This window comes from Dasypus novemcinctus, chromosome 3 (assembly GCF_030445035.2).
Source record: "Dasypus novemcinctus isolate mDasNov1 chromosome 3, mDasNov1.1.hap2, whole genome shotgun sequence".
In the NCBI taxonomy this organism is placed as follows: Eukaryota; Metazoa; Chordata; class Mammalia; order Cingulata; family Dasypodidae; genus Dasypus; species Dasypus novemcinctus.
Window position 1 is genome coordinate 2,862,623 of NC_080675.1, and position 22,131 is coordinate 2,884,753.

Here is a 22,131-nt window from a genome sequence, read left to right on the forward strand (position 1 = left end):
AAGGGAGCTGCAGCAGAGACTATTTGTTAAAATGTGGGTGCCTCCCCATAATTCCTTCATAAGATGATCTTCAGTAAGATATACAAACTGCGTGCTCAAATGCCAGTATATTAAGACCACAGCTTAGGTTTTTGTTTTCTAAAATGCATTCACTGGTACACGTCATGACCCTGTAGTTTGTGATCTATTCTCTAAAACGCACACTGCTGCAGAACCACATTGTTCCCAGACTTCATCTGTGACGTGGAACAGCCTACAACAGCTCGTGTGCATGTCCAGGAGGGGTGCTGGCAGCTTGTTGCTCTGGTGTGGTCACTTGACTGGCCAGGAGGAGGAGGAACCCACCCTGCCACCCTTCGGAGTAGCTTGTGTCCCACCTCCAACCCTCAGGGGCTGGAGTAAATGAGCAGCCGTGTTGCTAGCACATCGGCCGCAGGGAGATGGAGTTGCTAGTGCAGCCAGCGGAGAGGCCGAGTTCGGGCTCTCTCCACCCAGAGCCAGCGGCAGGCACGCCTCAGCCCTCATGCAGAACCAGCTGCCCAGCCGTTGTTCTTACACAGTTTTTCACTGTTATTTAAACCTCGAGGTAGTTTTGTGTAGTCTATGTTCTGGAATCTCTGAGCCAGGTTTTCTGCTGTAAACTAGTTGCTCCTACTCGACTGGGGGACCTCTCCCGGGCTGGAGTGGTGCGCAGCTGAGCCCTGGCGGCCCTCCTCCAGGGGCGGAGAGGGCTGCGCTGGGGTGGGGCTGGACCCTGTGGTCAGCATTTGCTTCACTTTTACCTCCTTTCAAATTTCTGTGAAACACATTTAAAATGTGTGTTATTCTTTTTGTTCAGCAACTGGTTGAAGCTTCAGAGAGAGTGAAGTCCCAGGCCAAAGAACTCAAAGATGCCCACCAGCAGCGGAAGCTGGCACTGCAGGAGTTCTCAGAGCTCAGCGAGCGCATGGCGGAGCTCCGCTCCCAGAAGCAGAAGGTGTCCCGACAGCTTCGGGACAAGGAGGAAGAGATGGAAGCAGCTATGCAGAAAATGGACTCGCTGCGACAGGAAGTGCGCAGATCCGAGAAGTCCAGGAAGGAGGTAGCTTTTCATATGTCTCAGGGATTGTATTAATTGTCCTTCTATGTGATCCTAATGAAATATCTTTGAAATGGATCTGAAATCTTACCTAAAACTAAATAATTTGATCTGCCGGACATCCTTTCTGTAGTTCTCACCCCTGAAAGTCTGTTTCGCAATTATTGACAGACATTCCAGTAGTACTTATTTTGGAAATTTCCTTTTAAAGTAAATAGAGGGTACTCACGTATGCCAAACCTAGTAAAAATATGCTGCTGTTACGTGCTGGGCACAGCTGAGGCGAGTGTGTGCACCGGCCGTTGCTGGGGGAACGTGAGTCAGTGTGGGAGGCATCAGGTCAGCTGCCTGAGGTCGCCTTGGTGTCAGGACCCCTTTGTGCTCTTAAGGATGATAGTGGACCCAGAGAGCTTTTGTGTATGTGGGTTGTAAAACTTTTGATGCTTACCATGTTAGAAATGAAAAGTGAGACTGTTTTTAGATAATTCATTAAGAATTATGACAGTAAACCCTATTATGTTAGCCTAGATAAAAGAAACCAATTTCTAAAACAAATTATTTGGTGAGAGGAGGGGTTTTTTTTGGGGGGAGGGGATTAGTATGTTTTTTTACATTTGTGCACTTTTCTTTAATGTTTGGCTTAAGCGTCTAGATTCTAGTTTCTGTTTCTGCATTGAATCGGTTGTGGTATGTTGTAGCAAGTACGTGAAGAAAACCCAGCTGCACTGGTGAAAAGCTGGGAAAGGAGGGCTCTTGTGACCCCCCGACAGGGTCCTCAGACACCGGCTGGAGGACTGCTGCCCTGCTTATCCTGAATGGTCTGTGTTCACCAGAGCATTTAGGCAATGCTTAAAGTCTGTTGAAGGCTGCTGACACACCATAATTATTGGAAGGCCTTGTAAGTTCAGGGCTGTCTTTTGGCCTCAGAATGCCTGTTTGTTTTCTTCTTAGAAATTTTATTTTGCAACCCAAATATATTTGGAGAAGGAGCTGACTACAACTCAAGTTAGTGAACCCCCTATTTAAGAATTAGTATTCCAGTTTTGGATATAATGATCTGGTGCCTGGAATTTGCTTTACAATAATTTGGGAGGGCACATAGAGAAGAAGCAAGATCGGCCTCCTGCTAAGAACTGTGGATGCAGGGTGGTGGGTAACTGGGGGCTCGTCATACTTGACCCTCTCCTAAGTTTGAAGTTTTCATTAAAAATATGAATGAATCAGTGTTCTACAGATATCAGAAGTATTTGTTTTCACAAATCAGTGTCCTTTCTTGAGCTTTAATCTCAAATTACCAATTGAAATTAGAGTTTAAACTTGTTTTATTATTCTGGTTACTCCCTGAAGTCTGTTCAGCCTTTAATTTCTGAGGAAATTTGATGAAGGGTGAAGAAAGGCAAAGGCCCATCCCCTCCGGTGGGCCCCGAGGTCCTTGTGAGTGGGTATTTGACTGACGCAGTGGCTGTCTTAGGACATTCACGTTCAGATTTTCTCTTTTCATAGCTGGAAGCTCAGCTTGAAGATGCCGTCGCTGAGGCTTCTAAGGAACGCAAGCTGCGTGAGCACAGCGAGAACTTCTCCAAGCAAATGGAAAGTGAGCTTGAGGCCCTCAAGGTAGTGCTTGGTTAGACTCTTCATTCCTAAATGAGGGAGAAAGAGATCTTCATCCTCACCATCGTGCTGGGAGAGTTTCTTGAATGATGTGCTTGTTACAAGGAATCATTCATACGAGATACAGGAAATGTGAAATAGTTGGCTGTGGACCCTACCTCTCTTACAGTTTTTTACTTTTAAAACCAAGAACATTTATTACATTAAAGGCTCAGGCAGTTACATTAAACCCTGGTAAATCTAACACCTCAGAAGACCTTCCTGTCCTGATTTTATAAATTCAGCACAGAATCCAGTTCTGGAAAAGTCCGTAAAGCCACCAGGGGCGAGCTGGAGAGGCAGCAGCACGGCACGGGTAGTTGGAGGGAACAGAGAAAGCCGGGCGGTGGCGGGTGTATCCTCGGAAGCCCAGTGGGCCTTTTTGTCCGTGCAGAGCGGCCTTAGTGAAGCCTTAGTTTCCTTGTCTGTAAAATGGCAATCGTGAGTCTTCTCTTTTCCTGGGGTCTGAGCCATCAGCCCGTCCATCATGTCTCCCCCCAGCACAAGCCCCCAGGGTACCTGTTTCTGCCATCTCTACTGCCGCCCGGTCCCACCACCAGCAAGCACTGTGTGCCAGGACCTCTGCAGGGCTTGTGACCGTGCCTCCCATTCCTTCCTCCTCCGTCTCTAGTCTTCTGTCCATACCGTGGCCGAGTGCACGTGTCAGCTGAAGCGGGAGTGATCACTCCTCAGCCGCCTTGCACGGAGCAGCCCACCAGGCTTGACAGCCTCGTCCCCAGCCCTCTCCAGCCACCCCACGTCTGTCTGTCCCTCGAGCTTGGCAAACTCCTGCCCTCCCTCCTTATGCTAGTGCATCAGCCTTGTTATTTGTCCCCAGCATCAAGCTCTTCACAACCTGACTTCTTAGTTCCTATGTCCTACCTCTGCACAGATGCCTTCCCATCTGTGCTGTGCCCCTTCCCCCGTTCTTTACCACGTGCTCTCTGCTTATTTCCTTATTTGTGTCAGTCTCCCTAACACCAGAGACCTTGTAGTAAACCTTGTGTTGACATGACGTCAAGTTGCATGAATGAAGGAGTGGGAGCAAGTGAACAGAGAAGTATGAAGCAGACCTGTGAGGCCGCAGGCAGATGCGGGCATTTCCCCTCTGCAAGGCAGCTGCCGACACCCCTCAAAGATGAGAGATGAGGGTGCTGTTTACCTGAGGTCCAGTCAGTCAGGTGGCACAGTGCCTGGACCTGTGGGCAACACCGGGAAATGCAAGCTATCATCACGTGTGGCTTTGTTTGCAACGTGCCTGCACGAGGTAGGGGTGAGATGATGTCGTGACCCTAGAAGGCGGGCCCAGAGGCTTACACAGTTATTTTAACCTTTATCATCAGGTGAAGCAAGGAGGCCGGGGACCTGGTGCCACTTTAGAATATCAGCAAGAGATTTCCAAAATAAAATCTGAACTTGAGAAGAAAGTCTTGTTTTATGAAGAGGAGTTGGTCAGACGTGAAGCCTCCCATGTGCTAGAAGTAAAAAATGTGAAAAAAGAGGTGCATGATTCAGAAAGCCACCAGTTGGCCTTGCAGAAAGAAATCTTAATGCTAAAAGACAAATTGGAAAAGTCAAAGCGAGAACGGTAAGTTTTCATGAGTTACTCGGTGTAGAAAATGCAAGCTTATATCCAAACCGTAGACAGTAATGTTAACAAAACTGAATTTTTAAGATCTTTTCTCTTTCTTATCTTTTCAGACATAATGAAATGGAGGAGGCAGTAGGTACAGTAAAAGATAAATATGAACGGGAAAGAGCAATGCTGTTTGAAGAAAACAAGAAATTAACTGGTGAAAATGAAAGGGTAATCTTACAATATCTCAGTTATCACTTTGGAAGTTGGAATTTTATCATTCTTGAATCTGAAATTTGGTGTGTATTTTAAAGATTTTAATTTTTAAAAATGGTGTCAGGTTGATCTTTTTATTGGGGTGTCTTTCATTATAAACTGCTTAATCACTAGCTCTATCACATGTAGGTTCAGGTTTGAAATTAAATGATTTAAATTAGGCGTATCAAAAAGTCTATATCATGAACTCAGGTGGAAAAAAATTTCATAAAGATTAAGGAAAACGTTCAAAATCTTCAAAAGAACTTGTGATTTAAATATTGCTAATATCGTATTTAAAGGATGCCCAATTAATCAGTTGTGTGGTGAAATTGTTTACATTTCAGCTTTGTTCCTTTGTGGATAAACTGACAGCTCAAAACAGACAGTTGGAAGATGAACTTCAGGATCTAGCAGCCAAGAAGGAGTCGGTTGCCCACTGGGAGGCGCAGATTGCCGAGATCATCCAGTGGTACGGACGCGCGGGCGAGCTGGGGAGGGCCATGGTTGCCTCCAGCGCCAGCCTGTGCTTTCTGGGTCCCGTCTTTACACTGTACCCAGGTCCTCAGGGTTGAGGTCCAGCTCCTCCCTCTCGCGTTTCCTGTGAGAAAGGCCAAGAGCCTCTGTGACAAATTGCACAAAGGCTAGGGAGATGAAGGGAGGGCGCGGGAGCTGGCGGCGTGGCTGAGCGTGTCAGGACCTGGTGCCCGGGGCTGCCGTGGTGCTGTCATGGGGAAAGTGGAGACAGGCGCCTTCTCCAGCGCCGCTCCTGGTGCCGGCATCCCTCCTCCAGGGTCAGCGATGAGAAGGACGCACGGGGCTACCTTCAAGCTCTGGCTTCCAAGATGACTGAAGAGCTGGAGACCTTGCGGAGTTCCAGTCTGGGATCGAGAACACTGGTACGTTTTCCTTAAACACCGCATGCTTATTTCTACAGTATTCCTAAATATTTTATTCTAAGTGTGAATGGGGGGCAGTTAAGTACTACTTAGGTAATTCTGGTGATGCTGGACACTGGTTTGTTTTGTTGTTTTTTTAAAAAACAAATCCATTTTTATTGATACATATAAATAAAACATACAATTTATCCAAAGTGTACAGTCAGAAGTATTTGGTATAATCATATAGTTGTGCATTCATCACTTCAGTCATTATTAGAGCATTTTTTTCTTTTCAGTAATAATAAGAAAATTCTTCACCTCTCGATCTCTCTGTGCTTCCCCTGCTGTACATAGCTGCTATTCCTGCAGTTATCTACTTGTTAAGCAGTTTTATCGAGATATACTCACATACTGTATGCTCTATCTAAAGTGTACAATCAGTAGCTTTTAGTATAACCACAGTGTTGTGCCTTCATCAGCACAGAGTCTCTGAGTATTGCCCGTTGCGTTCTTCTTTGCTCCTGCTGGGGCTCCTCCAGTGTGTGGACTGGCCTGCTTGAGGGTGTCCCACAGGCTCCTGCTGGGGCTCCTCCAATGTGTGGACTGGCCTGCTTGAGGGTGCCCACAGGCTCCTGCTGGGGCTCCTCCAGTGTGTGGACTGGCCTGCTTGAGGGTACCCACAGGCTCCTCAGGCTGTTTACTTTTTTTCGTTCTCTCTTCTCTAAGTCTTTGGAATGTCTCTCATTCATTCATTCATTCATCCTCCTTCTCATTGATAACTTCTAATGTTTTAATTTCCTCCTTTGCATGTATGTTTTGTAATCTTTTGCTGAAACCTGGATATTTTGAAATTTTATTGGTTATTACTGGAATTTTAACTCTGAGATACCTGTTCTGTAAGCTTGTAACCAGCTACTGTTATGACAGATCTTTTCTTGAATGCTAGGAAATAATTTTTAAAAATCAAAAAAAAAAAAACAAAAAACGAAAGAAGGAAAAGAGAAAACTTCTTTCCCAGTCTTTGCAGTTTGCCGTGTTATTGCTCTGCTTCCAGACTGATCCGTACAGTGGATTTAGAGAACAGCTCCAGGCCAAAATGTTCGGTGCACATGTGACTTGTGTGGGACATGCAGGTAGCCCCAGGAAATGCCCCGTTTATAGGGACACAAATGCTTTCCCTAGGAAACAACTTTCCTTGGGGTCTGGGGCCTGCACTGTATGTCCTGTAGCCAGCAGTCCCTTGCCCCAAACAGCCACTTTAATGCTCTCCACAGCGTTCTGTAGGAGGCTCCATGAGCTGCCTCTACATGCAGGGCAAGTTCTGGGGCAGCAAGTCCCTCAGGCCACCCCCAGACAGATTTGGCCAGACACACGTGCTCCCAGAATGTGCACTGAGGGTCACTCTGCCCGCCCCCCCCAGAAGGATCTGCACTGGGAGCACAAGCCAGCTCCGCACAGAGCGGTGAGGGGTGGAGTGGGTGCCGGCAGGGCGCCACAACAGTCTAACGCTTTAAAACGCCTTTTTCTTCATTCTGGCACTCACTTTATTACTGCAGTCCTTAGGTTTTCTGGGGCTTTGAGAAAGTTGTTTCTGCCTGTTCTTGCTGGTTGTTCAAAGCTTCTCTGGGGGACAGAGCCCTGAAGCATCACACTCTGCCATCTTCCTCGGGGCGGGGCCAGGGACCTTTGTGAAGGCCGGTGAAAGTCCAGGAGCTCCAAGGTTTCGTCGGCTCCTTAGCAGATCATCACGTGTGGTCGCTGCGGGTGTCCTCCCTGGGCAGTACTGTGCTCTGCCTCAGGGCTGTGTGAGCATCACGTCTCCCACTCGCACCAGCAGTGGCGTGTGTGCAGCCACGGAACTAATGAACTTGGCTGCTTGTTGAGGGAGGGAGCTGGAGTCCAGCATGTCTGCCCAGCACCCACAGGCCCTGCTCCTCACCTTCTTTCAGGGCCCAGCTAACCCGTTAAGTGTGAGTGTGTATGAGTGCACATGTGTTTATTTTATGAAAGTTCTTTATGTATAGTGAAACTGCTTTGTTTCACTAAAGAGAAAAATGAGTTTAAAAAAAATGTATGTGGTATATATTAAAATGTATATAACTCTACCTATAGATTTATATATGTACACACTTCTGTACAATAGTTGTATCAAAATATGTAATCATCACACCAAATTTATTAAAGGTATTTGCTTTTCCAAAAAAAAAAAAAAAAGTTTTTTATGAAAGAACTTACTGAAGTAAGAAGAAAGGGAGAGTAAACATATTCACACTGAATTGTGCGCTTGAAGGTGGTTAAAATGAGATATGTAAAAAAATGAAAATCTTTTTGAAAGTTTATCTAAAAAATTTTAAATAGAGAGTGGATGTGATTCAAGCTGTTGGGCGCCTGCCTCCCACATGGGAGCTCCTGGGTTAGGTTCCCTGTGCCTCTTAGAAAAAAACAAAAGCAAAGGGAAGTGGACTTGGCCCAGTGGTTAGGGCGTCCGTCTACCACATGGGAGGTCCACGGTTCAAACCCTGGGCCTCCTTGACCTGTGTGGAGCTGGAGCTGGTCCACACACAGTGCTGATGCACGCAAGGAGTGCCGTGCCACGCAGGGGTGTCCCCCATGTAGGGAAGCCCCACGCTCAAGGAGTGCGCCCCGTAAGGAGAGCCGCCCAGCGCGACAGAAAGTGCAGCCTGCCCAGGAATGGCGCCACACACACGGAGAGCTGACACAGCAAGATGACTCAACAGAAAGAAACACAGATTCCTATTCCGCTGACAACAACAGAAGCAGACAAAGAAGACGCAGCAAATAGACACAGAGAACAGACAATTGGGGTGGAGGGGAGGGGAGAGAAATAAATAAATCTTTAAAATAAAATAAAATAAAAGCATGTTACTGGTATACTTTAAAAAAAAAAAGAAAAAGAATTGCTATATTTAAAAAAAAATTTTTTTTTTGGCTGGAATTTAAACTTAACTAGCCCCAAATACTTATTTCATGGTTTCCTGGTTTGAAGAGCTATTTGCCTGAAATGGACAGCATCCTTCAAATGTAACTACCAGCTCACCCCTGTGTATTAGTTTTCTGTGGCTGCCGTAACCAAGTAACACAAAATGAGGGGCTTCAGACTATAGAAATCTGTCTTCTCGCAGTTCTGGAGGCTAGAAGTCTGAAATCAAGGTGTGTCTGCAGGGCCTCTTTCCCTGAAGATTGACATTCAAACGTAATAAAGGTTTAAGATTAAGGGAAAAAAGAAAGAATTACCAGTTTATTAGTATTAATTATTGCTAAACAAGGTGAATGTCTTAAGCAGTGTTTTTAATATTTTAACCAACATTCCCAGGATCCACTTTGGAAAGTCCGCCGTAGTCAGAAACTTGACATGTCTGCGCGGCTCGAGTTGCAGTCTGCTCTCGAGGCGGAGATCCGGGCCAAGCAGCTCGTTCAGGAGGAGCTGAGGAAAGTCAAAGACGCCAACCTCTCCTTCGAAAGGTACTTCGTGCTGTGTCGGGACTCGCAGTAGGAGCTGGGCTCCGACCTTGCGCAGGCCCCTTCACCGTGCAGGCCCTTCCTCTGTACCTAGAAAGTCGGTGTTCCACAGGCGCCTGTGAGGGCAGCGGAGACACGTGGACTGAGAGAGCTCTGAGCCCTGTAAAGTTTCTGGCACTTAGTAGGTGCTTAATAAGACCTGGGTGGGTGAATGCGCACGTGCTCCTCACCTGCCATGGGGCCGTGCTTAGTATTGTAGAGAGAGAACGAGGGTGGTCAGGGCCCGCCGTGCTTGTCCCTACATGCTGGCTGACGAGACTTGGGCCAGCCCTCCCTGTCAGCCCCACGCCATTCAGTTTATCGGCTTAGAGGTTTTCCTTTTAAAGCAAAACTTGTTTAAGAACATAGGCTGAAGATGGTATGCCTAGTCAAAACGGTTTTTCCAACTTCACATAATCCTAAGAACACCGTTTTTATGCAACAGTTAAATTCCACAAGTATTTGTTGAGACTCTCACCTGCCATTGGCAGATTCTTTGTCTTTGCATCCCTAGGAGGCAAGTTCTCTTTATCATCCCCATTTTACAGAGGGAGACACTGCAATGCCAAGAGGAAGACATTTCCTCACCACCCCCCTAATAAGTGGCAGAGGCAGGATTTGATTCCAGAGCCCCCGCTCTTAACTGGCCTTACTGATGTCGGCTGCAGCAGCCTGGCTGTTCTGTGCCCGCTGGGATAGTAACTGCAAGAATGCCCGGCGCTTAGGTGGGGGTCGTTGTGCTCTTTGGCGCCATCCACCATCTTGCCAAGTAGGATCTGGTCCAGGCGTCCATCACGTCGGTGAGGAGTGAGGCATGAGGCTGGGAATGGCAGAGTTCTGCTAGGGTCAAGAGGTGCCACCACCTGAGCAATGAGTTTTAAAAAGCTGTGTTTTAACATCTGGTTGGGAATGCTTCTGCTCTCCATAACGTGCTAAGTGGAAAGACTGGCGTCCCCACGCATGGTGTCCTTGAGCAGTGTTGGGCTCCCGGTCCACCACGTTGGCTGAACACCTGCGCATTCGCTGTACTTCAGGCTCTGGAGATGCGCCCTGCCGCCACACCGCTTCCTGTCTCCTCAGCCTACACGCAGCGGGGCCTGCTCTCAGTGCAACTAAGCCTTTTTCTTTTCTTTTCTTTTTTAGTAAACTAAAGGATTCTGAAGCCAAAAATAGAGAATTACTAGAAGAAATAGAAATTTTGAAGAAAAAAATGGAAGAAAAATTTAGAATGGATACTGGTAAACTTATAATTTCTGAATTATTTAAATATAAGCTTTTTTTTTTCCTTTTAAATAGATAGTTGTTGTTTAGGGAAAATTACGTACATGTTTCCAGAGTCAAAATTATGAAACTGCACGTTCATGGATACCCACCCTAGAGTAACCATAGTTTTGGGTTCATCCTTCATCTAATCTTGAAAATATGAAGCAAAGATACACATACACACGTTTGAATCCTGTCTTAGCACGCAGAGCAGGGATAGCCCTCCAGCCCTCTGCCCAAGCGGGTGTGATGCAGCCTGAGGGTCATGTCCGGCAGCCTGCTGTCCTCTCTCTCATAGATAGTGCCGGGACGGTGGGGATTAGAGCATTTCATATTTTTGTCAGTGTATTTTGGAATAAATTTCTAGAAGCAGGGTTGCTGGTCACAGGGTACCTGTGTACATGTTTATGTTGGATATTGTCAGAGTTTCCACCAGGAGTGCACAAAAGGTTACTTACTCACAGCCTCATCCACAGAGTAGGTTCTCAACCTCTGGATTTTTACTCTGTGGGTAGGTGAGAAATAGCTTCTCAGTGTGGATTTCATTTGCTTTTTTTTTTTGTGAGCAAATTGAGCATATTTTCATAGGTTTAAGGACCCTTTATAGTCCTTGTTCTGAGAATTATGTATTTTTATCTTCTGCCTATTTTTAAAAATTGGGGGTATTAATTTTCTTAATTTGCAAAAAACTCTTTTTATATGGAGTATTAGAGTCCTTTGTCAGTAGTGTAAATTGCAGATATTTTTCCCAGTTTGTTGTCTTTCTACTTGGTTTTATGCTGTTTTTGCCAAGCAAAAGTTTGGGTTTGTTTTGTCAAATCAATCTTTTTCCTTTTTTGAGTCACAGGAAATTTTTCCCAACTGCCAGATTATTGAAAGAATTTGCCCATGGTTTTTTCTAATACTTATACAATGGCATTTTAAAAAAATTTAGACTCCTGACCCATTTGTAATTTACCCCAGATTGAAGAAAGGATCCCGTTTTATCACATTCACTATTCCATATGGCTTAGCCGGTTGTCTAATGACCATTATTAGAAAGTTCTTTCCTTTTTGATTTCAGATGTGACTCTTAATGTAGTTAACAGAATTACTGTGTACACTGGGGTCTTTCGGGATTTTCCATCCTGTTCCAGTGTCCATGAGCAAGGGCCACTTGGTTTTTATTATAGGACCTCAGTAAACATGTTTTAATATCAGGTAGGGCCAACCCCCGCCTCCCCCAATACCTTTTTCAAGTTTTTTTTTTTTTTCAAGGTATTCTTGTTTGGTTATTCTTCCAAGTGAACTTTTTAATCAACTTTTTGGAGTCTAGCTTTGGGGGAAAAACCCTCATGATATTTTTCCTGGGATCACATTAAATGTTATCAGGTAATTTAGGAAAAACTCGCATCTTTATGATGTTGAGCTTTCCTATCTAAGATACAGTGTTTTAAATTTTTTTTTGTCTGTCCTTTGTTTCTTTTTCACAGGGCTCAAACTTCCAGATTTTCAGGATTCTATTTTTGAATATTTCAACACTGCACCGCTTGCACATGATCTGGCATATAGAGTAAGTGGTTATTTTTTTAGGACAACAAATGCATTTTGGGTAAGCTGGAAATAGTATAATGTGCTTTGATTGTCTGTGGGGCCAAAAGCATGCCAGCAAGTTATCGTCTGCCGGGTTATGTCAAAGCGGCGCCGACCGCTTGGTCGACCTGGGTCCTTCAGTGCATTGAGGTTAAAGGCACTTAATTAAAACGTCCGAGATTTCCCCGAGAAGCTTCTTGCTGTTAAGTGGAAGTTGATCGAGAATATGCGCAGCCTCCTCAGGGAGGAAGTGACATGGTCTCTGACTGCATAGTGAGTGCTCCAGGAACGTTAATAAAGGTCGTCACACTGCCGTTTCAGGTGTTCCCACACTGGGACACAAAACACACCTCGACCTGTTGGTCTGAGTCGTGGCACGGGTGCTGGGTGAGAGAGGTGGCTGGAGAGCACGAACTCATCCCAGAGGTGTGGTCGGGACTCTGCGGGCCGCCCCACCCCCACCCCAGCCCGCTCAGCACGCGGGCTGCGCAGAGCCAGCCCTCCAGGCCTGCATCGCGCACACCTCACGCCCTCGTTTTCCACACTGCCCGTCTCCGCAGATGCCCAGGGCCCTTACATCAGCAACTCGAAGGCGTCCTACAAAATAAAGCATCACAAAGCCAGAGCAATCGCATTAGCGAGGCTTCCGATTATTTCTCGTTAGTCTTCCACCTTTTATTTAGAAAGTTTTTAACCTGCCGAAAAGTTGCAATAGTACAACGAGCATATCCTTTACCTCTGGTGTTCTGCAGCATCTGCTCACTCTCCCTCCTCACCACACACACACTTTAATTCCCTGAGCTTTTTGAGGTTAAATTCTAGACAGCGGGTCCCAAAGTACACCAGCATTTGTCTTCTAAGAAGCGGGTGTTCTCCGGTAGAACCAAGTACCCTTGTCACGCGTAAGAATGCTTCTCCGGAGCGGCATTGTTGCCCAGTGGACAGGTCATACTCAGAGTCCCCGTTGTCGCTTAGAGCTGGTTTTCTCGCCCCTTCGGGGTCTAATCAGGTTGCACCCCTTGTCGTTAGTCTCTCTAGTCTCCTGACCCTGGAACGGTGCCCCCATTTTTGTGTGTGGGCCTGTTCTTTTATGGCACTGATGTTTTTATTGATATTTTTGTAGAGTCCAGACCAGTTGTCTTGTAGGATGCCCCACACTCTGGATTAGTCTTACGTTTGCCTCTTGAGTAGATCAGGAGTCCCACCTGGGGGTGCTCGTGCATCCTTCTGCGTCACTGCTGGAGTTGCTGGGGGTCATCTTACTCGGGATTGGGGGTGCTAGGTTTGGTCAGTAGGTGGAGTGGTATGTGCCTGACCTCTCCACAGGACAGGGGCCCTTTCCCTCTGTGAGCAGGAAGCAGTCTGGGGGCAGCCTTGTGCTGTTTGTCCCCCAGCAGCCTTCCTCCCCATTTTTAGAATCCGTGCGTGATCCTCACCTGAATCAGCTGTTAGGGGTACGGCTGCAGAATCGAGGCAGATCTATGTTGCTTTCAGCCCCCTGGGCACTTAACTCTTTCCCTTAACCTGTCAACTATGGAAATATTTTTATCAGTGTCACGACATCTCTTTTCCCTGAAGTCCTCCAATTTTTAAGAAAGGCCGCTAGCAACTAGCTACACACCAGTGCTTTTGGGATGTGCTGCTGCAGAGGTTGCCTTTTGGAGTCACAGCAGCCTGGGACACCGTTATGATGGGAAGGGACTCAAGCTGCAGCTGCCCTGGACAGTGGTGGTGGGTGGGCTTTCAGCCCATCTTGCTTTCACAGGTGTTCACACCGTGGGCAGCAGGCAGAGCAGGGTCTAGCCTGGAGCTGTACATTGTGGTCATCCTAGCCCATCTGTAGCCAGCACTCCTGCCAGTTCCAGCCCCATTTCTTGCAACTCTTGAGACTGAAACAGGAAGCAGGTTTATTGCTTAAAAGAAAAAAATCCTTGGTCGAAATCAGAATGTACATTAGTTTCCAGACACGGAGAGTCAGTTTTCAGAAGCTTCTGTTCCATTTTCTCTGTATTAAACGTGTTGAGTAATAGTAACAACAGTTTGCTACCAAGATTGAATCAATATATTTTCATGCACGTTTTTGTTGGGTGGAAAATGATCATTTTTGTCCCTCCTGTCTTTTAGACCAAGGACTTTCTCCTCACCAGGCCTTGCTCTGCTGACCTTTTAGGAAGCAGCAAGTGAACGCTGGAGTGGGGCCTCCGGCCACCCCTGCTTCTATTCTAGTTAGAGACAGTCCTTGAAATGTGTAGAGCTCTTTTTTCCTAATTTGCATCCTTTTGATAATTAACCAACCAGTGAAACTAGTGGGACTTTTTTACATGGCTAGAATTAAATTCCTTAATATGCTTTTGCTCCTCATTTATCGAAAGATGAAACTCAACTTATTTAACATACTTCATTTATGGGGAAAATTCACTTGCATTTTTAGCTTTCATAATGTGCTAACTGATCCAGCCTTTCCCATGTGGCTTTGTTTATAAAGTCAGACATTGCAGTGTACAGTGGTGGCATGTGTTCTGTGCATAGGCACTACCTCCCCGTCTGAATCTGGCTTCTTTACTCAGCAGCCTAATTAATTGCAATTGTTGAAAGGTGTTTATCTGATTTGGTTCATCGGGATTCTGGTGTGGGAAAAAAATTCCAGCCATCAGCTGCTCTGCTCTTTTAAGGCCAGAGCACACAGTTAGTTGCCTGGCACTGACAGTTCCTTCCAAGCTTTCAAAGATGGTAGGTGCTCGTCATATAGATATATAAATATTGGATGTGCAATAGTCATTTCAGAAATACTTACTGAAGAGAAGTTGTTTGTAAGTGGTTTTACAACGTAGCTTTAGCTTCAAATAGAGCATTGCCAAATTTACTTAGATATTTTGAGTTGTTAGAACAAAACAAAACATGGCTTCTAAGCATCATGGAAGTTAACGTGAGAGTCTTCCATCATTGGCAATGACCTGGCTAGAGCCTTCTTTCTGTTAGGCACACAGACTTCTGTTTCTTCTTGATCCCCTGAATTGAGGTTAAGAAGCATTGAGCCATTTTATCTCAAGGTTACTGGATGTAGGTGAGATTACTTATGAATAAAAATTACTTATGAATAAGTCCCTTTGGAAACATTCCCCTTTAAATGGCCAGGAAAGAGAAGAAGGCCTGAGAATGAACGTGCCGGGCTTGCATGGTGGAGGAGGAGGGTGGTCACGCCTTGCCTTTAGTCCTAACTGAATGGTCCATCTCCTTTCTGCCATGCGGAGTGACACCTGCAGGCCTGTAGACTGCCAAGGGCAGGGGTCCACAGGACAGCCGGCATGAGGCGGGGTCTGCGGCAGGAGGCAGGAGTGAGCGCCCTGTTCTGGACAGCGTGTAGAAGACCTGCCTGGGCTTGCAGGCATGCAGAGCACGCCTTTCATTCCCCTTTCTCTTTGCTTTCACAGACTAGCTCAGCCAGCGAGCAGGAGACACAAGCCCCAAAGCCAGAAGTGTCACCATCAGTGTGTGTGCCTGCCAACACAGAGCCACAGGAAGTAAGACAGCCCTGCCTGGGGCACTCTGTGTCCTTGAGGCTGCCTCCCTCCAGGCCCGGGGCCATGGGACCTAGTGACCCACTGCCAGCAGTGGGCAGGGCACGCCCTGTGCCCTTGGCGTTAGCCCTTAGCACCACTTTTATTTTCAGAGTTATTGAGTCCATCAGCTATATCAGGGATGCTTTGACTAATGTTTCAACAGTATAGTAAATTAAAGATGCAGAGTTGTCGGTTTTCAGTAAACTAGAGAGAAATGAGTCCCACCCAGGGCCTGACATTTGAGATTGGCGCTCACCTGTCACTGCTTGTCTCCCAGGACCTGGCTCGGCCCCCACAGAGGCTGCCCATCGCACCGTTGCCCACCGCACAGGCCCTCACCCTGGCTGGACCAAAGGTAAGGCTGTGCTTGGCACCCCCAGCACCTCCTCGACCTGGAAGGTGCCTTATGTGTAGCTAGAACCGACCGTTTCTCCTGTGTGCACGCACAGCGCGTGGGGCCTTGTAGATCTGTTAGGGATTTGTCCGGCGTAGCCGATGATGACGAAACAGGAACCCCGTGTTCTCTCAACTATGTCAGTAATACAAGACATGTTTTAACAGAAAACTTCAGGGTGCAAGTCCCCCCATCCCTTTTTCTCCTCCAGCAGGAGCCACGCTCTTGAGTATCTGGCAAGCTCCACCAAACTGATTTTCATTTTTATGTCTACACTCCTAGAACCATGTGGTTTGGGGGTTTAGGAATTTTTGCCCCAGCACAAATGGAACACTACTCGACAAGTGTTACTTTGTAGCTTGTCTTTTCCATCAACATGTCTTGAAGCACTGTTGTTCCCATCAGCCTTCCTTTTTGCACTGGCCTGTGCTATTCTGTGGTGACCATTTTATCTTTAAACACAGATCATACATTTTCCATCTGCGACCGTGCCTTAAGTCTTGTATTCTTACAACTCTTTTTTTTTTAAAAAGAATGTCCCCATGGCTCCTTGTAAGCCTCAGCCTTAGACAGCCCTACTCACTGGAGACAGGAGACTTAATTTCATCTGAGACGATTAATGGTTTGGCTTGTGGGTTTAGGTTTTGTAAAGTCAAGGATCAAGTAGAGATGTACGTTTGTTTTGGTTTGGCTCGGTTTTGTAATACAGTTTCTGATACCCCAAAAGAAATTTCATAAGGCACGTTCAGAGCACAATTGTGAAACAAGGCCCACCTCCCTGCAGCGCTGGGGGCCTCTGCACCTCCCATGTCCCTGGCTCATCCCCACACCTGCCCTCCCAGTTCTGTCTGGGTTGACCATGCCCTTGCTGTACACAAGGGGCACCACCTGTACCCACGTCACCCGGAGCCGCGTGCCATCTTACCCGCTTGCACGTGCTCTCTGTAAGCGCCCTGCCAGGGCAACAACTCGCTTGTCCGCCCAGCCTCAGGCCTCCCCACGTGGTGCGGGTACAAGGGTCTGGGTCCTTCCTGGACTTGGCTGTTGCAAGCAGGGCCACTGTAGACGTTTCTTGCGTGTGTCTTGGTAACCCATTGAAAGGGCTGCTCTGGACGAGGCCCACCCCAAAACATGGACTAGCTGGAGAGGCACCGGCCTTGGCACTGCAGCCTGGCACGTTTTCATGTTGGCTTATTCTCTGGCCTCCAGCTTCCTGTCTGGTTGCTAACTGCTACTCTCTGGTTAGCATGGCAAGGGAGCGTATACCCAGAAGTGAAATTGCATCTTTTTATCTTTTCAGAGATAATGCTCAAGTTGTCTGTAAATTTTATCACCAGAAAACTGATGTATTCTTTCTCAAAGTTCCTGTTTCACCTTGATGTTCTTCTTGCAGCCAAAAGCTCACCAGTTCAGTATCAAGTCCTTCTCCAGTCCTACACAGTGCAGCCACTGCACCTCCCTGATGGTCGGGCTGATCCGACAAGGCTACGCCTGTGAGGGTGAGTGGGCGGGCTGTGGGCCGCTTGGGACCCCGGGGTGCAGTGCGGCTCAGCTCCTGCTCTTGGGGCCACAGCCAGCTCCAGGAAACAGTCCTCGGAAAGGCTGATGAGTCTGCAGTGAAGCTCAGTGTGAGTTCCTTGAGGGCAGAGACTGTTTTTTTTCTATTTATGAATGCTCATTTCAACTCAATTTGCGAGTTGAAATCATAAATCCCTGCTGTAGTAAGAGAGTGTTGTGCTGTGGGTGATAAGTGTTTATTACAACGTAACACCTAGATCATTCTAGAAAACAAGGGAGGGAAGTGGCTGTGGCTCAAGTGATAGGGCTTCCGCCTACCATATGGGAAAACCCAGGTTCAATCCTTGGGGCTTCCTAGTAAAAAAGAAAAAAGAGAAAACATGCCCACACAGCGAGCCGAGTGCCCACGCAGTGAGCCAGGTGCCTGCGCAACTGAGTTATGCAGCAAGATGATGATGTAACAAAAGAGAGGTGAAGGGGAGAGTCAAGGTGAAGCACAGCAGAGACCAAGAACTGAGGTGGTGCAAGTGACAGGGAGCCTCTCTCCACATCAAAGGTCCCCAGATCGAATCCCGGTGAATCCTAGAGGAGAAAAAGAAGAGAAGACCAAAAGAGAAATAGATACAGATCACACAAGGAATGGACACAGACAGCAAAAACAGCAGGGCAGGGGGAGGGGGGAATAAAAGCAGTGTTCCATATAAACATTTAAGAAAATTAAGAAAATGAGGGAAAGCCAAGAGTTACAAGAACTTTAGAATCCCCCATTCTCAAATCATCTAGAGAAAACCATGACTAATGCTGTGTCTACTTCCTCTACTCACTAATCACATTTTTTTTTTTTAAGATTTATTTTTATTTATTTAATTACCCTCCCCTCCCCCGGTTTTCTGTTTTCTGTGTCTTTTTGCTGCGTCTTGTTTCTTTGTCCGCTTCTGTTGTTGTCAGCGGCACGGGAAGTGTGGGTGGCACCATTCCTCGGCAGGCTGCTCCCTCCTTCGCGCTGGGCGGCTCTTCTTATGGGTGCACTCCTTGTGCGTGGGGCTCCCCTACGCCGGGGACACCCCTGTGTGGCACTGCACTCCTTGCGCGCATCAGCACTGCGCATGGGCCAGCTCCACACGGGTCAAGGAGGCCTGGGGCTTGAACCGCGGACCTCCCATGTGGTAGACGGACTCCCTAACCACTGGGCCAAAGTCCGTTTCCCACTAATCACATTTTTAAAACCACGATGGTTTGTGTCCCTCATTCTGGGCTTCTTGCTGACAATTGCATGATCTCACACCACCTGTGGGCTTGATGTGTGGAGGGCATTCAGGTGACAAGTGACAGCTCTGGCTCTGCATTCTCCCAGCACTGCCCAGAATGTAGGGTTTTGCAAAAAGAAGTTTTTTTGTTTTTTCTTCATTTTACGAATCAGAAGCACTACTTTGCTATTTATACTCAGCCAGCTCTGGCTGCCCTGGCCCTCTGTACTATTGTCAGCTGTTGTCTAGCTGTAATGAGGTGTTGGGGTTTTGAAAATTAATTCTGTGCACGAGCCTCTGGTTTTCTGGATAACAATAAATAAAGGGAAGTGGATTTGGCTCAACTGATAGAGCGTCCGCCTACCACATAGGGGATCCAGGCTTCTGACCCGTGTGCAGCTGGCCCACGCGCAGTACTGATGTGCACAAGGAGTGCCGTGCCACGCAGAGGTGTCCCCCACATAGGGGAGCCCCATGCAAAAAAAGCGCAGCCTGCCCAGGAGTGGTGCTGTACACACGGAGAGCTGACGCAGCAAGATGATATAACAAAAAGAAACACAGATTCCTGGTGCCACTGGCAAGAATGCAAATGGAAAAAGAAGAGCGATTGGACACAGAGCAGACAACAGAGGGGTGGGGAAGGGGAAAGAAATAAAAATGTATCTTAAAAAAAAAGAAACAATAAAGATTTGTAATAATATTTAGGTCCTCATAGGTACTCCTAAAAACATGTTTAAAATTTGTTCAAAGCCCAAATCCCTGAGCACTTCATGTGAATTGTGTTCTAGAAGTTGTTTTTCTTGGTGGCTCTTGTTAGCCATTAGCTTGCCGCCTCTGTCCCACGCATTCTGCAGTGGCTTCACCCCTTGGGGCATGCTTTCATGGGGCTCTCCCTCTTCCAGTGTGCTCCTTTGCTTGCCACGTCTCCTGCAAAGACAGTGCTCCTCAGGTGTGCCCACTCCCGCCCGAGCAGGCGAAGAGGCCGCTGGGGGTGGACGTGCAGCGAGGCATCGGGACCGCCTACAAGGGTTACGTCAAGGTAGGGCAGCATGAGGGCACGTGCACCCTGCCACTTCACCGGGTGCTTGGGCCCCGTGTTCTTGAAGGTGCCCTTGGTCAGGCCAGCTCTCGGCACCTTGAGACCTGATGGGCTGTGGCCAGACCCCGGCTACTCCCCAGCAGTTTTCTTGGCTGCTGTGACGTGTCCCTGTGCTTCCCAGGGAGGCCTCCTCACCTAAGAAATAGGCATTCAGCCTGGTGCCCCCAGACTTTACTGCTATGGATGGCCCAGACCCCAAGACCCCCCAAAAAACCCACTCCTCAGGCTGAAGACAGTTGCAAAGCAAGCAGTGCCCAAAAGCCACTGCCCTCAGGCAGTCCCTCAGCCTCTGTCCAGCCACAGCTTCTGAGACCTTCTGGGCTGGGTGTGAACATACCTCGCCTCGCTGCCCCACATTGTCCCTTTGTGTCACCTTCTGTCGGATGCGTGGTACCCCTCTGCAGTGCCATCCTGCCACCAGGAGGGGAGTGGCCCCAGTGATCATGAGGGCCATGCGGTGGCTGGAGGGGCTGAGGCTCAGTGCAGCCCTGTATTGGCAGAGACCAGGGCGTCACGGCGCCCCGAGGAGTCCTGCAAGCCCGTGAGCCCCAGTTCCTTTGCCCGGCCCCCTCCGGTCGCCTCCCTGGGCCCATGGAACCTGGTCGCTGTCTCTGTAGGTCCCAAAGCCCACCGGCGTGAAGAAAGGGTGGCAGCGGGCGTACGCGGTGGTCTGTGACTGTAAGCTCTTCCTGTACGACGTGCCTGAGGGGAAGAGCACCCAGCCTGGTGTGGTGGCGAGCCAAGTCTTGGATCTCAGGTTTGTGCTTCCTGGGGCACTCTTTGCTCATGAACTGAGTTCTTTAATCTCACATCTTTAATTATTGTAGAGTTCCAAAAGTCGGCGAAAGCCTCCAGCCATTCCTTAAAGTGCATTCCACAAGGTTTCCTGCTTTGAGTACTTTTGCATTGAAAACTGCCCAATAAGCGTTTCAAGTGAGGAAACCACATTGCTCTAAAAACAAGCCAAAACTGCCTCAAAGATCAGTGCCCGGCCTAAGGTGCTCTGCACCGGGCTGGCCCCGTGCTGCGTAGACACCTCAGCCACGGGGCAGGGGCCTGGAGCCCCGGGCCTTGCTGCTCGATGTCTCTCCCTTCCCCAGACGGAACCCTCTTAGCACGGAGCACCCCCAGACTCACGCCCTCCTTCCCCACCAGTTCTCCTTCTAGCTAAGGTCTCAGACCCTCAGTTTCCCCGTTCGTAAAATGGGGGTGGTGGTAGCATTTTGGGGTCATGGGAAGTGGACAGGCAGCGCTGAAGGGCCTGGTACGCAGAGCTCCCGTAACACGGTGTGCCGCGCAGCCACCACTGCTGTGCTGTCAGGGCCGGCGGCTTGGTGCTGGCCCCAGCCTTGGTTCCTGGGTAGCAGTCTGTGACAGGAGCCGTGGACAGCTGCAGGAACAGTGTCCAGATGTGAGCAGCATTTTCTGCTTTCCCAGACCCCATCCCACGGGCCTGGGTCAAGGATGCGCGACTGGGGTTTGGAAAAGCCCCAAGTGGGCCTGCAGCAGCCTCAGTGTACCAGTAGCACCCTGGCTCACGGCACCCTTGTGAGCCAGAGCAGTGCCTGCACGTCCACAGCCATTGCGGTGTGTTCCCTCAGCGATTGCCTGGCCAGGTCCAGGCACGGGCCGGACTGTCGATGCAGGGTCTGCTTGTAGCTGTGCAGCAGCGTGACTCCAGCCAGAGCGCTCCTGAGTCGGGCTTTACTTTTCAAACATCTTCATCGGCGAAATACCAGCAGGGTTATTGAGTAGTTCATTGGTTGGTTTTTTGGTCAATGTAAGTATTTTTTTAATCTAGGTGCAAATGAGGTGCTTACCTGATAGTCTAGAAGATAGTTTCATGAAAGCACCCTTTTTTGTAAGATTTGTAATAAGGAAGGGTAGAGGGCAGGGAATGCGTGGAATCTAGAAGATCGTATGTGTTGCCCACGTGTGGGTGCGTGTCATGTCCATGCGCTCCTTTCCGCCTTGTTCCTAATATTTTATTTCTCAACAGAGATGAAGAGTTTTCAGTGAGCTCAGTCCTAGCTTCAGATGTCATCCATGCTACGCGCCGAGACATTCCTTGTATATTTAGGGTATGGTTTTTCTGATTTTCTTTCTATTCTTAGAGACTGTTACCTCAGTCACACACAAAAAAACAGAGGGTTGAAGTGAAACCACCTGTAAACATGTCACGTGCTCAACTCGAGCTGTCCCCTGGGATGGCTCCATAGTGGCCCTTTGGTTTTCCACTGTCCTGCCTCGTTCCAGACTCCTTGTGCACGAAGGCATCCGTCCCGCCTTTCACGTACCCCCACGCTGTCACCAGGCAACAGAGCCCTCCCCAGCCAGGGCTCCTCTGGCCAAGGGGCCTCCTCTCCAGCGTCTTCCATGGGGTGTCTCCCCTACCTCCCAACTTCACTGACCTTCTCTCTTCATCCTGCCACTGAAACTCCTTTTCTACTAGGTCCATATCTTAGGTACTCTGATGACACATTTGTAAGCTCAAGGAGCTTTGTGGTGGGCCACGCATG

At 48.1% G+C, this 22,131-nt stretch overlaps 1 protein-coding gene across 2 annotated transcripts in view; it reads left to right on the forward strand.

Annotated features, from left to right (window-relative positions):
* Window positions 1-22,131, forward strand: part of CDC42BPB (CDC42 binding protein kinase beta) — a 153,130-nt gene that overhangs the window by 118,236 nt on the left and 12,763 nt on the right. For both annotated transcript variants that reach the window (XM_058291275.2, XM_058291279.2), the window contains exons 13-27: window positions 839-1,081; window positions 2,582-2,692; window positions 4,072-4,316; window positions 4,430-4,535; window positions 4,907-5,031; window positions 5,353-5,458; window positions 8,775-8,923; window positions 10,103-10,197; window positions 11,695-11,774; window positions 15,226-15,315; window positions 15,632-15,709; window positions 17,142-17,247; window positions 19,416-19,552; window positions 20,230-20,369; window positions 21,612-21,693. In XM_058291275.2, coding sequence (XP_058147258.1) covers window positions 839-1,081; window positions 2,582-2,692; window positions 4,072-4,316; window positions 4,430-4,535; window positions 4,907-5,031; window positions 5,353-5,458; window positions 8,775-8,923; window positions 10,103-10,197; window positions 11,695-11,774; window positions 15,226-15,315; window positions 15,632-15,709; window positions 17,142-17,247; window positions 19,416-19,552; window positions 20,230-20,369; window positions 21,612-21,693 — 1,893 coding nt within the window. The remainder of the gene's footprint in view (window positions 1-838; window positions 1,082-2,581; window positions 2,693-4,071; window positions 4,317-4,429; window positions 4,536-4,906; window positions 5,032-5,352; window positions 5,459-8,774; window positions 8,924-10,102; window positions 10,198-11,694; window positions 11,775-15,225; window positions 15,316-15,631; window positions 15,710-17,141; window positions 17,248-19,415; window positions 19,553-20,229; window positions 20,370-21,611; window positions 21,694-22,131) is intronic.